At 44.4% G+C, this 13,185-nt stretch overlaps 1 protein-coding gene across 3 annotated transcripts in view; it reads right to left on the bottom strand.

Annotated features, from left to right (window-relative positions):
- tpk1 (thiamin pyrophosphokinase 1) overlaps positions 1–13,185 on the bottom strand; it is a 313,195-nt gene that overhangs the window by 166,939 nt on the left and 133,071 nt on the right. For all 3 annotated transcript variants that reach the window (XM_068005694.1, XM_068005703.1, XM_068005710.1), the window contains one exon: positions 9,540–9,635. In XM_068005694.1, coding sequence (XP_067861795.1) covers positions 9,540–9,635 — 96 coding nt within the window. The remainder of the gene's footprint in view (positions 1–9,539; positions 9,636–13,185) is intronic.

The raw sequence follows: 13,185 nt of genomic DNA, 5'->3' as shown, positions 1-13,185 counted from the left end.
TTCTCCTGAAAGCTGGGTAATTTGCTGCGAACGATGGTTTGTTTGAGGTTGGGTGGCTGTTTAAAGGCGAGTAGTGGAGGTGTGGGGATGGCCATAGCGAGGTATTCGTCGTCATTGATGACATGTTGAAGGCTGCGGAGAACATGGCGTAGTTTCTCCGCTCCGGGGAAGTACTGGACGACGAAGGGTACTCTGTTGGTTGCGTCCCGTGTTAGTCTTCTGAGGAGGTCTACGCGATTTTTCGCTGTGGCCCGTCGGAACTGTCTTTTAAAACAGGTTTCAATGAAAGTGAAAATCAAGCAGTTTCTATAACAGATGGCCGATCCGCAATGCAAGTTTTACACCTGGACGGCAAGTTGAAAATCTACCCCACTATGTTTTTGCGACCTGTGCCATTCCTGTACAAATGCTTAACACACTCGTACTAAATTTCTCAAGCATATTTTTACTGCAGACATTAACCCATTTAAAATAGCCAAGTCGCTCCTGTGGTTTTTAAAAAATGCACGTAGGAATTTAGTTAGTTGAGTTTTTACGTGGGAACAGTTCCAATTGAAAATATAACCCACACAGTCCATAATTTGGTTTTAAGTTGACAAAGTTATTTTCAGAAGGCTTGGGTCACAGGTTTAAAAACTTCACTATGATTAACAAAATGTTTCACTGCCAGCAGCAAGGAACATAAGAAGCAGGAGCTGCAGTGTGTCACTGAAGTAACAAGAAAAATTGATGTACCCATTAATAATGCTTCTTTTAAAATAATTATAGTATGTGCTTTAAAATGGTCTATTTCATTGTACAAGTATATATTTAATGAATAGATTTCTTTTTGCTTGGAGCAAAAATGACCCAAGTTGCATAAATCTGCCTAAATAGTTGCTTTCAAGGCCTGTCTGTGACAGAAAATTTGCATCCTCCTGTTAACATCTTGCTGACCAAAGGAGGTATATCAGCATTCCTAGGTACAAGCTTGATATGTCAAGCATCCCTTGCAACTTTCCAAACAGTCAATTAAAATGCTGAATTCTGCTCGTTTGAGGGTTTTAGGTGAAATGATTAGACTTATATGCATATGTTTTCTTTATGGCACATTGCACCATGGAACAATTACTAATATATACCATTTTGTAACCAACCTTTTTTTCATTAGTCAACTAGTTAACTTAAAAATAAATGAATAATTTCACCAACCAATTTGGGATGTGCACCGGTGGTGGGAGAAGAGACTGTTCTGATAAGGCCCTCATTTGAATATTTCATAGCATATGTGTGAGCTAATAATCCGATATCACAGTTCACCCTATATTTTTTTCTGTTCAAAAAATATATTTTTTTAAATTCAACAATGTTTTTTTTCCAAAATTGTTCTTGGGATGTTGGCAACACTGGCAAAGCTACTTTTTTTTTTGATTGTAGTAGCCCTGGGAAGGTGATAGTTTTTTTCTGCTCATTCTCAGGATGCAGATGTCACTGGCAAGGCCGGAATTTATTGTCCATCCCTTGAGAAAGTGGTGGTGGGCATTCTTTTTGAACCATTGTAGCAGTTTGATATAACTGTGTGACTTACGAAGCCCTCTACAGAGAGCAGTTAAGAGTCCACTACATTAGGTCATGATGTGGAGATGCCGGTGATGGACTGGGGTTGACAATTGTAAACAATTTTACAACACCAAGTTATAGTCCAGCAATTTTATTTTAAATTCAATTTTATTTTAAATTTTATTTTGAATTTAAAATAAAATTGCTGGACTATAACTTGGTGTTGTAAAATTGTTTACATTAGGTCAGACCAGGTAAGGACAGCAGGTTTCCTTTGCTAAGAGCAGTCAACCAATTGGGTTTTGCAACAATCCGGCAGCTTCATGGGCACTATTACTGGTATCAGCTTTATATTCTGAAACTGCCATGGTGGAATTTGAACTCGCTTTCACGAGATTATTAGTCCACGCCTCTGGATTACTCGGACAGTAACATAACCACTATGCTATCGTACCCGAGTGATATCCAAAGAACAAGTAAGGGAATGATGAGCACTGCACAATTCATTCTGGGGATAACATCACAGGATAAAGGCTTTGTATCATCACTGAACCAGTTTTGAAAATGCTTCCACTTGTAATTGTGCAGCTTCAGAGTGCAAGATTTATGGGAAGCTGCAATGTTCTGGACATCTTGTGTGCCAGTTCTCAAGACTTCAACATTTAGTTGCCAAACTGGTGACAAACTCCATGTTTTGGACATCATGCAAAATGAAAACAATTCTCTGAGGATCAGCATTAGGTCAAAGACAACATCTGGAGGCCTCCAATAAAACAACATACAACCACATCTAGGCATATGCAGTACAGCATTTCCCTGATTAGAACACAAAATAAATTCCACCACTTACAATAATTCAATTACTTAGAATCTTAGAAAGTTGCTGTACAGGAATAGGCCATTCAGTCCATCAAGTCTGTGCCAATGTTTTTCTCCACACAAAACAACTTGTCTAATTCAACTCTCCTGCTTGCTCCACGCATCCTTTAATATTCCTTTTTCAAGTAACTATCTCAGCTACTTTCAGAAGAATTTATGAACTCTGCTTCAACAATGATGGTGGCAAAGAATTCCATATTGTAAAAATTGTTTTTTTTAGTGATTATCTTATCTTTGTACTCTCTTGTTACCATCTCTCTGACCAATGGAAATAATCTATCACTATTTACCATATCGCAGGCCCCTCATAATCATGATGACCTCGATCGGGTCACCTCTTAACTTCAACCCCAGTGAAGAAAGTCCTAACTTCTCTTCATAGCTGCAACCCTTCATCTCCAGTAATGTCCCAGTGAATCTACATTGCACCTTTTCTATTGTTTTTATATCTATTCGAAAATAGAGTGGCAAAAACTGCACACAATTCTCTAACTGCAGCCTAAGTTCTTGTACAAGTTTGACATTATCTTCTTGCTTTTACATTCTTTGGGGGAAGGGGGGGATTTTCAACTGCTGACCGCCCGTTTCTTATCTGAGAAATGAGCGACCGGCAGAGGAGAATCCGGTAGGCACCTTGGACACCCATTTACCCATCTGATTCAATTTTCAAATAGGCCTGTAAATGGACATCCAAAACAGGCGGAGGTCGTTAAAATGTAAAAACGGGGATCCTATGCAGTTGTTGGATTCCGATTGCAATTTCAGTGTACAAATAGGTGGACCATGCTAATCCCAGTTACACCAGGCACTGAGCGGCTTAACCATCAGTCTATAAAGTTCAGGAAAAGGAAAACTTTTGGTTTTTGTTTTAAGGTTTTTGTGGGGCCGGGAGGAGCTTTAATGCTCCTTCTGGCCACACAAAAATCTTCCGGCCTGCTGATGGCCCATTATCATCTTCCCACCTGGATCCGCTCCCCCCCACAACAGGCTCTACCTGCCGCTGGCTCCATGCAGTAACCGGCCAAAAGCAGCAAGCTTCAGCCGAGTGTCCATTTGATGCCCGCAGCTCGCCGGTAATATTCAAATGAGGCCCAAACTCGAAAATGGTTTGGGCCTCCTGACTGCGGCCTCGGGCAGATGCTTCGGGCACACTACTGGCTTTGGAACCCATTTTGGGCTGATGTTGTATCCACCCACCACCACCCACCCCCCTCCATTTATTTCTCTAGATAAAAAATCAAGGATCCTGTTTGCCTTTTTAATGTACTAGTGCTGCCATCTTTAATAATCGCTGTATCGGCACTCCAACGTCTTTCTACTCTACACCATTTAAAATCTTATCATTTAAGATATATTTTTGTTCCCTATTTTACTATCCAGCTGTATTATTTAAGAGAGTAGATGTAGGGAGTAGGGAGTAGTCCACACATAATCGAATCAGTCTGGGTGGAGTTAAGAAGCACCAAGGGGCAGAAAACACTGGTGGGAGTTGTCTATAGGCCTCCAAACAGTAGTGGCAATGTACGGGATGGGATCAAACAGGAAATTAGAGATGCAAATAACGAGGGTACGACAGTAATCATGGGTGACTTTAGTCTACATATAGACTGGCCAAACCAAATTAGCAATAAAACTGTGGAGGATGAATTCCTGGAGTGCATACGAGATTTTTTTTTTTAGACCAGTATGCTGAGGAGCCAACCAGGGAACAGGCTATCCTAGATTGGGTATTGTGCAATGAAAAGGGGTTAATTAATAATCTTGTTGGTTTTTTTTATTCATTCACGGGATGTGGGCATCGCTGGCGAGGCCAGCATTTATTGCCCATCCCTAATTGCCCTTGAGAAGGTGGTGGTGAGCCGCCTTCTTGAACCGCTGCAGTCCGTGTGGTGACGGTTCTCCCACAGTGCTGTTAGGAAGGGAGTTCCAGGATTTTGACCCAGCGACAATGAAAGAACGGCGATATATTTCCAAGTCGGAATGGTGCGTGACTTGGAGGGGAATGTGCAGGTGGTGTTGTTCCCATGCGCCTGCTGCTCTTGTCCTTCTAGGTGGTAGAGGTCGCGGGTTTGGGAGGTGCTGTCGAAGAAGCCTTGGCGAGTTGCTGCAGTGCATCCTGTGGATGGTACACACTGCAGCCACAGTGCGCCGGTGGTGAAGGGAGTGAATGTTTAGGGTGGTGGATGGGGTGCCAATCAAGCGGGCTGCTTTATCTTGGATGGTGTCGAGCTTCTTGAGTGTTGTTGGAGCTGCACTCATCCAGGCAAGTGGAGAGTATTCCATCACACTCCTGACTTGTGCCTTGTAGATGGTGGAAAGGCTTTGTGGAGTCAGGAGGTGAGTCACTCGCCGCAGAATACCCAGCCTCCGACCTGCTCTCGTAGCCACAGTATTTATATGGCTGGTCCAGTTCAGTTTCTGGTCAATGGTGACCCCCAGGATGTTGATGGTGGGGGATTCGGCGATGGTAATGCCGTTGAATGTCAAGGGGAGGTGGTTAGACTCTCTCTTGTTGGAGATGGTCATTGCCTGGCACTTATTTGGCGCGAATGTTACTTGCCACTTATCAGCCCAAGCCTGGATGTTGTCCAGGTCTTGCTGCATGCGGGCTCGGACTGCTTCATTATCTGAGGGGTTGCGAATGGAACTGAACACTGTGCAGTCATCAGCGAACATCCACATTTCTGACCTTATGATGGAGGGAAGGTCATTGATGAAGCAGCTGAAGATGGTTGGGCCTAGGACACTGCCCTGAGGAACTCCTGCAGCAATGCCCTGGGGCTGAGATGATTGGCCTCCAACAACCACGACCATCTTCCTTTGTGCTAGGTATGACTCCAGCCACTGGAGAGTCTTCCCCCTGATTCCCATGGACTTCAATTTTACGAGGGCTCCTTGGTGCCACACTCGGTCAAATGCTGCCTTGATGTCAAGGGCAGTCACTCTCACCTCACCTCTGGAATTCAGCTCTTTTGTCCACGTTTGGACCAAGGCTGTAATGAGGTCTGGAGCGGAGTGGTCCTGGCGGAACCCAAACTGAGCATCGGTGAGCAGGTTATTGGTGAGTAAGTGCCGCTTGATAGCACTGTCGATGACACCTTCCATCACTTTGCTGATGATTGAGAGTAGACTGATGGGGCGGTAATTGGCCGGATTGGATTTGTCCTGTTTTTTGTGGACAGGACATACCTGGGCAATTTTCCACATTGTCGGGTAGATGCCAGTGTTGTAGCTGTACTGGAACAGCTAGGCTAGAGGCGCAGCTAGTTCTGGAGCACAAGTCTTCAGCACTACAGCTGGGATGTTGTCGGGGCCCATAGCCTTTGCTGTATCCAGTGCACTCAGCCGTTTCTTGATATCACGTGGAGTGAATCGAATTGGCCGAAGACTGGCTTCTGTGATGGTGGGGATATTGGGAGGAGGCTGAGATGGATCATCCACTCGGCACTTCTGGCTGAAGATGGTTGCAAACGCTTCAGCCTTGTCTTTTGCACTCACGTGCTGGACTCCGCCATCATTGAGAATGGGGATGTTCGCAGAGCCTCCTCCTCCCGTTAGTTGTTTAATTGTCCACCACCATTCACGACTGGATGTGGCAGGACTGCAGAGCTTTGATCTGATCCGTTGGTTGTGGAATCGCTTAGCTCTGTCCAAAGCAAGTTGCTTCCGCTGTTTAGCATTCATGTAGTCCTGAGTTGTAGCTTCACCAGGTTGGTACCTCATTTTTAGGTACGCCTGGTGCTGCTCCTGGCATGCTCTTCTACACTCCTCATTGAACCAGGGTTCATCCCCTGGCTTGTTGGTAATGGTAGAGTGAGGAATATGCCGGGCCATGAGGTTACAGATTGTGCTGGAATACAATTCTGCTGCTGCTGATGGCCCACAGCGCATCATGGATGCCCAATTTTGAGCTGCTAGATCTGTTCTGAATCTATCCCATTTAGCACGGTGGTAGTGCCACACAACACGTTGGATGGTGTCCTCAGTGCGAAGACGGGATTTCATCTCCACGAGGACTGTGCGGTGGTCACTCCTACCAATACTGTCATGGACAGATGCATTTGCGACAGGTAGATTGGTGAGGACGAGGTCAAGTAAGTTTTGCCCTCGTGTTGGTTCGCTCACCACCTGCCGCAGGCCCAGTCTGGCAGCTATGTCCTTGAGGACTCGGCCAGCTCGGTCAGTGGTGGTGCTACCGAGCCACTCTTGGTGATGGACATTGAAGTCCCCCAACCAGAGTACATTTTGTGCCCTTGCTACCCTCAGTGCTTCCTCCAAGTGGTGCTCAACATGGAGGAGGACTGATTCATCAGCTGAGGGAGGATGGTAGGTGGTAATCAGCAGGAGGTTTCCTTGCCCATGTTTGACCTGATGCCATGAGATTTCATGGGGTCCAGAGTCAATGTTGAGGACTCCCAGGGCCACTCCCTCCTGAATGTATATCACTGTACCGCCACCTCTGGTGGGTCTGTCCTGCCGGTGGGACAGGACATACCCAGGGATGGTGATGGAAGAGTCTGGCACGTTGGCTGAAAGATATGATTCTGTAAGTATGGCTATGTCAGGCTGTTGCTTGACTAGGGGTCCTTTAGGGAAGGGTGACTATAACATGATAGAATTCTTCATTAAGATGGAAAGTGAAGTAGTCCAATCCGAAACTAGGGTCCTAAATCTAAACAAAGGAAACTACAAAGGTATGAGGAGTGAATTGGCTCTGATAGATTGGGAAGCTTCATTAAAAGGCATGCGATAGATAGGCAATGGCTAATATTTAAGGAACGAATGCATGATTTGCAACAATTATACATTCCTTTCTGGCGCACAAACACAAAAGGAAAAGTGGCCCAACCATGGCTAACAAAAGGAATTAAGAATTGTATTAGATCCAAAGAGGAGTCATATAAAGTTGCCAGAAAAAGTAGCAAGCCTGAGGACTGGGAACAGTTTAGAATTCAGCAAAAAAAGAGATTGATTAAGAGGGGAAAAATAGAGTATGAGAGTAAACTTGCAAGGAACATAAAAGTGGACTGTAAAAGCTTCTACAAGTATGTAAAAAGAAAAAGATTAGTGAAGACAAATGTAGATCCCTTACAGTCAGAAACGGGAGAATTTATAATGGGGAACAAGGAAATGGCAGAGCAATTAAACAAATACTTTGGTTCTGTCTTCACGGAAGAGGACACAAATAACTTCCCAGAAATGCTAGGGAACCAAGGGACTAGTGAGAAGGAGGAATTAAAGGAAATTAGTATTAATAAAAAAAGTGCTGGAGAAATTAATGGGACTGAAAGCCGATAAATCCCTCGGGCCTGATAATCTGCATCCCAGAGTACTAAAAGAGGTAGCCATGGAAATACTGGATGCATTAATTGTAGTCTTCCAAAATTCCACAGATTATGGAACAGTTCCTGCAGATTGGAGGGGGGCAAATGTAATCCCACTATTTAAAAAAGGAGGTAAGAGAAAACAGGGAACTACAGACTGGTTAGCCGAACATCAGTAGTAGGGAAAATGCTAGAGTCCACTATAAAGGATGTGATAACAGCACATTCAGACAATATCAACAGGATTAGACAAAGTCAACATGGATTTATGAAAGGGAAATCATGTTTGACAAACCTACTTGAATTTTTTGAGGATGTAACTGGTAGAATAGATAAGGGAGAACCAGTGGATGTGGTTCATTTGGATTTTCAGAAGGCCTTTGATAAAGTCCCACATAAGAGGTTAGTGTGCAAAATTAAAGCACATGGGATTGGGGGTAATATACTGGCATGGATTGAAAATTGGTTAACAGACAGGAAACAGAGAGTAGGAATAAATGGGTCTTTTTCGGAGTGGCAGGCAGTGACTAGTGGAGTACCGCAGGGATCAGTGCTTGGGCCCCAGCTATTCACAATATATATCAATGATTTGGATGAGGGAACCAAATGTAATATTTCCAAGTTTGCAGATGACACAAAACTGGGTGGGATCGTGAGTTGTGAAGAGGACGCAAAGAGACTTCAAGGTGATTTAGACAAGTTGAGTGAGTGGGCAAATACATGGCAGGTGCAGTATAATGTGGATAAATGTGAAGTTATCCACTTCGGAAAGAAAAATAGAAAGGCAGAGTATTATTTAAATGGTGATAGATTGGGAAATGTTAATGTACAAAGGGACCTGGGTGTCCTTGTACACCAGTCACTGAAAGTAAACATATAGGTGCAGCAAGCAGTTAGGAAGGCAAATGGTATGTTGGCCTTCATTGCAAGAGGATTTGAGTACAGGAGCAAGGATGTCTTACTGCACTTATACAGGGCCTTGGTGAGACCACACCTGGAGTATTGTGTGCAGTTTTGGTCTCCTTATCTAGGAGAGGATATACTTGCCATAGGGGGAGTGCAGCGAAGGTTCATCAGACTGATTCCTGGGATGGCAGGACTGTCCTATAAGGAGAGATTGGTTTGACTCGGCCTGTATTCACTTGAGTTTAGAAGAATGAGAGGGGATCTCATTGAAACATATGAAATTCTGACAGGGCTAGACAGACTGGATGCAGGGAGGATGTTTCCCCTGGCTGGGGGGTACAGAACAAGGGGTCACAGTCTCAGGATACGGGGTAGGACATTTAGGGCTGAGATGAAGAGAAATTTCTTCACCCTGGAGAGTGGTGAACCTGTGGAATTCTCTAGCACAGAAGGCTGTGGAGGCCAAGTCACTGAATATATTTAAGAAGGAGCTAGATAGATTTCTAGACACAAAAGGCATCAAGGGGTATGGGGAGAGAGTGGGAATATGGTATTGAGATAAAGGATCAGCCATGATCATACTGAATGGTGGAGCAGGCCCGAAGAGCTGAATGGCCTACTCCTGCTCCTATTTTTTTTCTATGAATGCTTCTTTGGGACACGGTCATTGATGAATAAGGCTCACTCTACAAAGGAAAGAATGCTATAACCTATTTGGAGTCAAATGCAATGGCACAACATAGATGCGGATCAGAATATTTTTTGTCAGTGAATGATACAATTTTTTTTTAAAAAGTGAGGTTGAGTTTTTGGTTTAAAAACAAAATTCGAAAACCAATATGGTCCAGAGTTATTTGAAGCAACTCTAAACATTGCATGTCTGCACAATACCTCCAGCCCTTGTTCCTTTATTTTCTGAAGTAGTATCTGTAAGCATTTTGTGAAGTCAGTGAGGTCCTGATTCGGTGTCTCAATCATCTCACACTCCTAGAAAAATAAATGGAGATATTTTTGGGGTCAAAATAATAGATTAATAGTCGATATATTTTACTTCCACAATCAAATACAATAATGGGCAGTTCCATGGAATGGCAGCATCCAAGACTTAATAAATCGTAAATTACCTTTCAGGCATATCAGGAGCAGAACTAAGCACAGCACATATGTTTCCCCAGAATGAAAAAAAATGCAGGGAGATTTACTCATGGTCTGCTTTTATCACCTGCTAGTGACTGGCTATCCAGCAGAATTGGCAGATGCCTGGCAGGCGATCTGTCTTCTCACTTGGATAAAGTCCGAGTCCAAAGATAGACCTAGAGAAGGATAAAGGGGTGGGTGGTGGGGGGGGAGCAGCATTCCCCACCTGTATCCCTCTTCCCAAATGCAAATTACAACACAACAAAAAGATATGGGCCTCGATTTTAACTCCTGGCTAGTTTTGGGCAGGTGGGAAGCAGCGTTACAAACTCACCCGCAGCTGCAGAAATGAGGTCCGAGGTATTTTAATTCCTGCGCTTTATTTAAATTCTTCCAGCCAACCTCCCACCCGTTTTGGGCGGGAAGTTAGCATGAAGCGACGGAAAATTGTGCAGCCATTCGTTGCCGGGGCCTCCGATGGGGATCTAACGAATGGGAAGGGGGTGTGAGAGCCCACGACAAGGGAGGAGAGGCCTTCTCCTGGGAGCTTTTTAAAGATACCTTACATCAATTTAAATAGTAAAGCGAGCAAGAAATCTCCCCTCCTCACTCTCTAAATATTTAAGCTTCTAAAAGACCTTTGTGCACATATGTATCCAGGCATGTGCAAAGCTCGCCCCGAAACAGTGCTCCAGAACTAGCCACGCCTCTAGCCAAGCTGTTCCAGTGCAGCTACAACACTGGCATCTACCCGACAATGTGGAAAATTGCCCAGGTATGTCCTGTCCACAAAAAGCAGGACAAATCCAATCCGGACAATTACCGCCCCATCAGTCTACTCTCAATCATCAGCAAAGTGATGGAAGGTGTCGTCGACAGTACTATCAAGCGGCACTTACTCACCAATAACCTGCTCACCGATGCTCAGTTTGGGTTCCGCCAGGACCACTTAGCTCTAGACCTCATTACAGCCTTGGTCCAAACATGGACAAAAGAGCTGAATTCCAGAGGTGAAGTGAGAGTGACTGCCCTTGACATCAAGGCAGCATTTAACCAAGTGTGGCACCAAGGAGCCCTAGTAAAATTGAAGTCAATGGGAATCAGGGGGAAAACTCTCCAGTGGCTGGAGTCATACCTAGCACAAAGGAAGGTGGCAGTGGTTGTTGGAGGCCAATCATCTCAGCCCCAGGGCATTGCTGCAGGAGTTCCACAGGGCAGTGTCCTAGGCCCAACCATCTTCAGCTGCTTCATCTATGACCTTCCCTCCATCATAAGGTCAGTAATTGGGATGTTCGCTGATGATTGCACAGTGTTCAGTTCCATTCGCAACCCCTCAGATAATGAAGCAGTCAGTGCCCACATGCAGCAAGCCCTGAACAACATCCAGGCTTGGGGTGATAAGTGGCAAGTAACATTCATCGGAACATGGGAACATAGGAACAGGAGTAGGCCATTCAGCCCCTCATGCCTGCTCCGCCATTTGATAAGATCATGGCTGATCTGTGAACTAACTCCATATACCTGCCTTTGGCCCATATCCCTTAATACCTTTGGTTGCCAAAAAGCTATCCATCTCAGATTTAAATTTAGCAATTGAGCTAGTATCAATTGCCATTTGCGGAAGAGAGTTCCAAACTTCAACAACCCTTTGTGTGCAGAAATGTTTTCTAATCTCGTTCCTGAAAGGTCTGGCTCTAATTTTTAGACTGTGCCCCCTACTCCTAAAATCCCCAACCAGCAGAAATAGTTTCTCTCTATCCACCCTATCTGTTCCCCATAATATCTTATAAACTTCGATCAGATCACCCCTTAACCTTCGAAACTCGAGAGAATACAACCCCAATGTAACTTAACCGTTGAAGTCCAGACGCGCCAGACAATGACCATCTCCAACAAGAGAGAATCTAACCACCTCCCCATGACATTCAATGGCATTACCATCGCCGAATCCCCCACCAACAACATCCTGGGGGTCACCATTGGTCAGAAACTTAACTGGACCAGCCGCATAAATACTGTGGCTGCAAGAGCAAGTCAGAAGCTGGGTATTCTGCAGCAAGTGACTCAACTCCTGATTCCCAAAGCCTTTCCACCATCTACAAGGCACAAGTCAGGAGTGTGATGGAATACTCTCCACTTGCCTGGACGAGTGCAGCTCCAACAACACTCAAGAAGCTCGACACCATCCAGGACAAAGCAGCCCGCTTGATTGGCACCCCATCCACCACCCTAAATATTCACTCCTTTCAACACCAGCGCACCGTGGCTGCAGTGTGTACCATCCACAGGATGCACTGCAGCAACTCGCCAAGGCTTCTTCGACAGCACCTCCCAAACCCACGACCTCTACCACCTAGAAGGACAAGGGCAGCAGGCACATGGGAACAATACCACCTGCACGTTCCCCTCCAAGTCACACACCATCCCGACTTGGAAATATATTGCCGTTCCTTCATCGTCGCCGGGTCAAAATCCTGGAGCTCCCTTCCTAACAGCACTGTGGGAGAACGTTCACCACACTGACTGCAGCGGTTCAAGAAGGCGGCTCACCACCACCTTCTCAAGGGCAATTAGGGATGGACAATAAATACTGGCCTTGCCAGCGACGCCCACATCCCATGAACGAATAAAAAAGACAGCCAGGCAGCAGCCAAGAAATAATCCAGATTTTGCTGTCAAAATAATCGCGCTCACTATTATTTAAGCATAAATAGTACAGCAACTTCAGGCGAGGGGCAGATGCGCGGTTAAATGCCAATACCCAAAAAGTTGCTGTTTGAGTTGTCTTTGTGCACCTCGCTGCATTTTAATGGTGAGGCAGACATTGAATGGCGTGAAGTTCCGGTATTTGTGCTGTCGATACGAACTAAACTCGCCAAAGAAAGTTAAGTCTCGTAATTTCAAGCGTAAATACCCTATTAACGTGATAATTGTTAATTACTGCCAATCAACCTCTGGCATTGAAAATTAAGGAATCTTACAACACCAGGTTATAGTCCAACAAATTTATTTTAAAATCACAAGCTTTCTGACGAAGGAGATAATCTCCGAAAGCTTGTGATTTTAAAATAAATTTGTTGGACTACAACCTGGTGTTGTAAGATTCCTTACATTTGTCCACCCCAGTCCATCACCGGCATCTCCACATCATTGAAAATTAACTATTACAAGTGTGGAGTCTCATTCCTTCAGATATTAATTGTTGTTGGAGATTTAAAAAATGTCAAATTTAATATTCATGAATTTACTTTTACTTTTCCTTTCTGTCTCTTTTTTCTCTCTCTCTTAATCCAATATTTCTTTCTCTTTCTTTATTTCACTTTCTGTACCTGATTTGACATTGAATTCACCCACTCTAATTTACACTTCCTTTTCAGTCCTTGCACTGTTTATTTCTCTA

The sequence above is a fragment of the Heptranchias perlo genome, chromosome 2 (genome assembly GCF_035084215.1).
Source record: "Heptranchias perlo isolate sHepPer1 chromosome 2, sHepPer1.hap1, whole genome shotgun sequence".
In the NCBI taxonomy this organism is placed as follows: Eukaryota; Metazoa; Chordata; class Chondrichthyes; order Hexanchiformes; family Hexanchidae; genus Heptranchias; species Heptranchias perlo.
The sequence above is the reverse complement of the archived record's forward strand: the minus strand, read 5'-3'. Positions and strand labels throughout refer to the sequence as shown.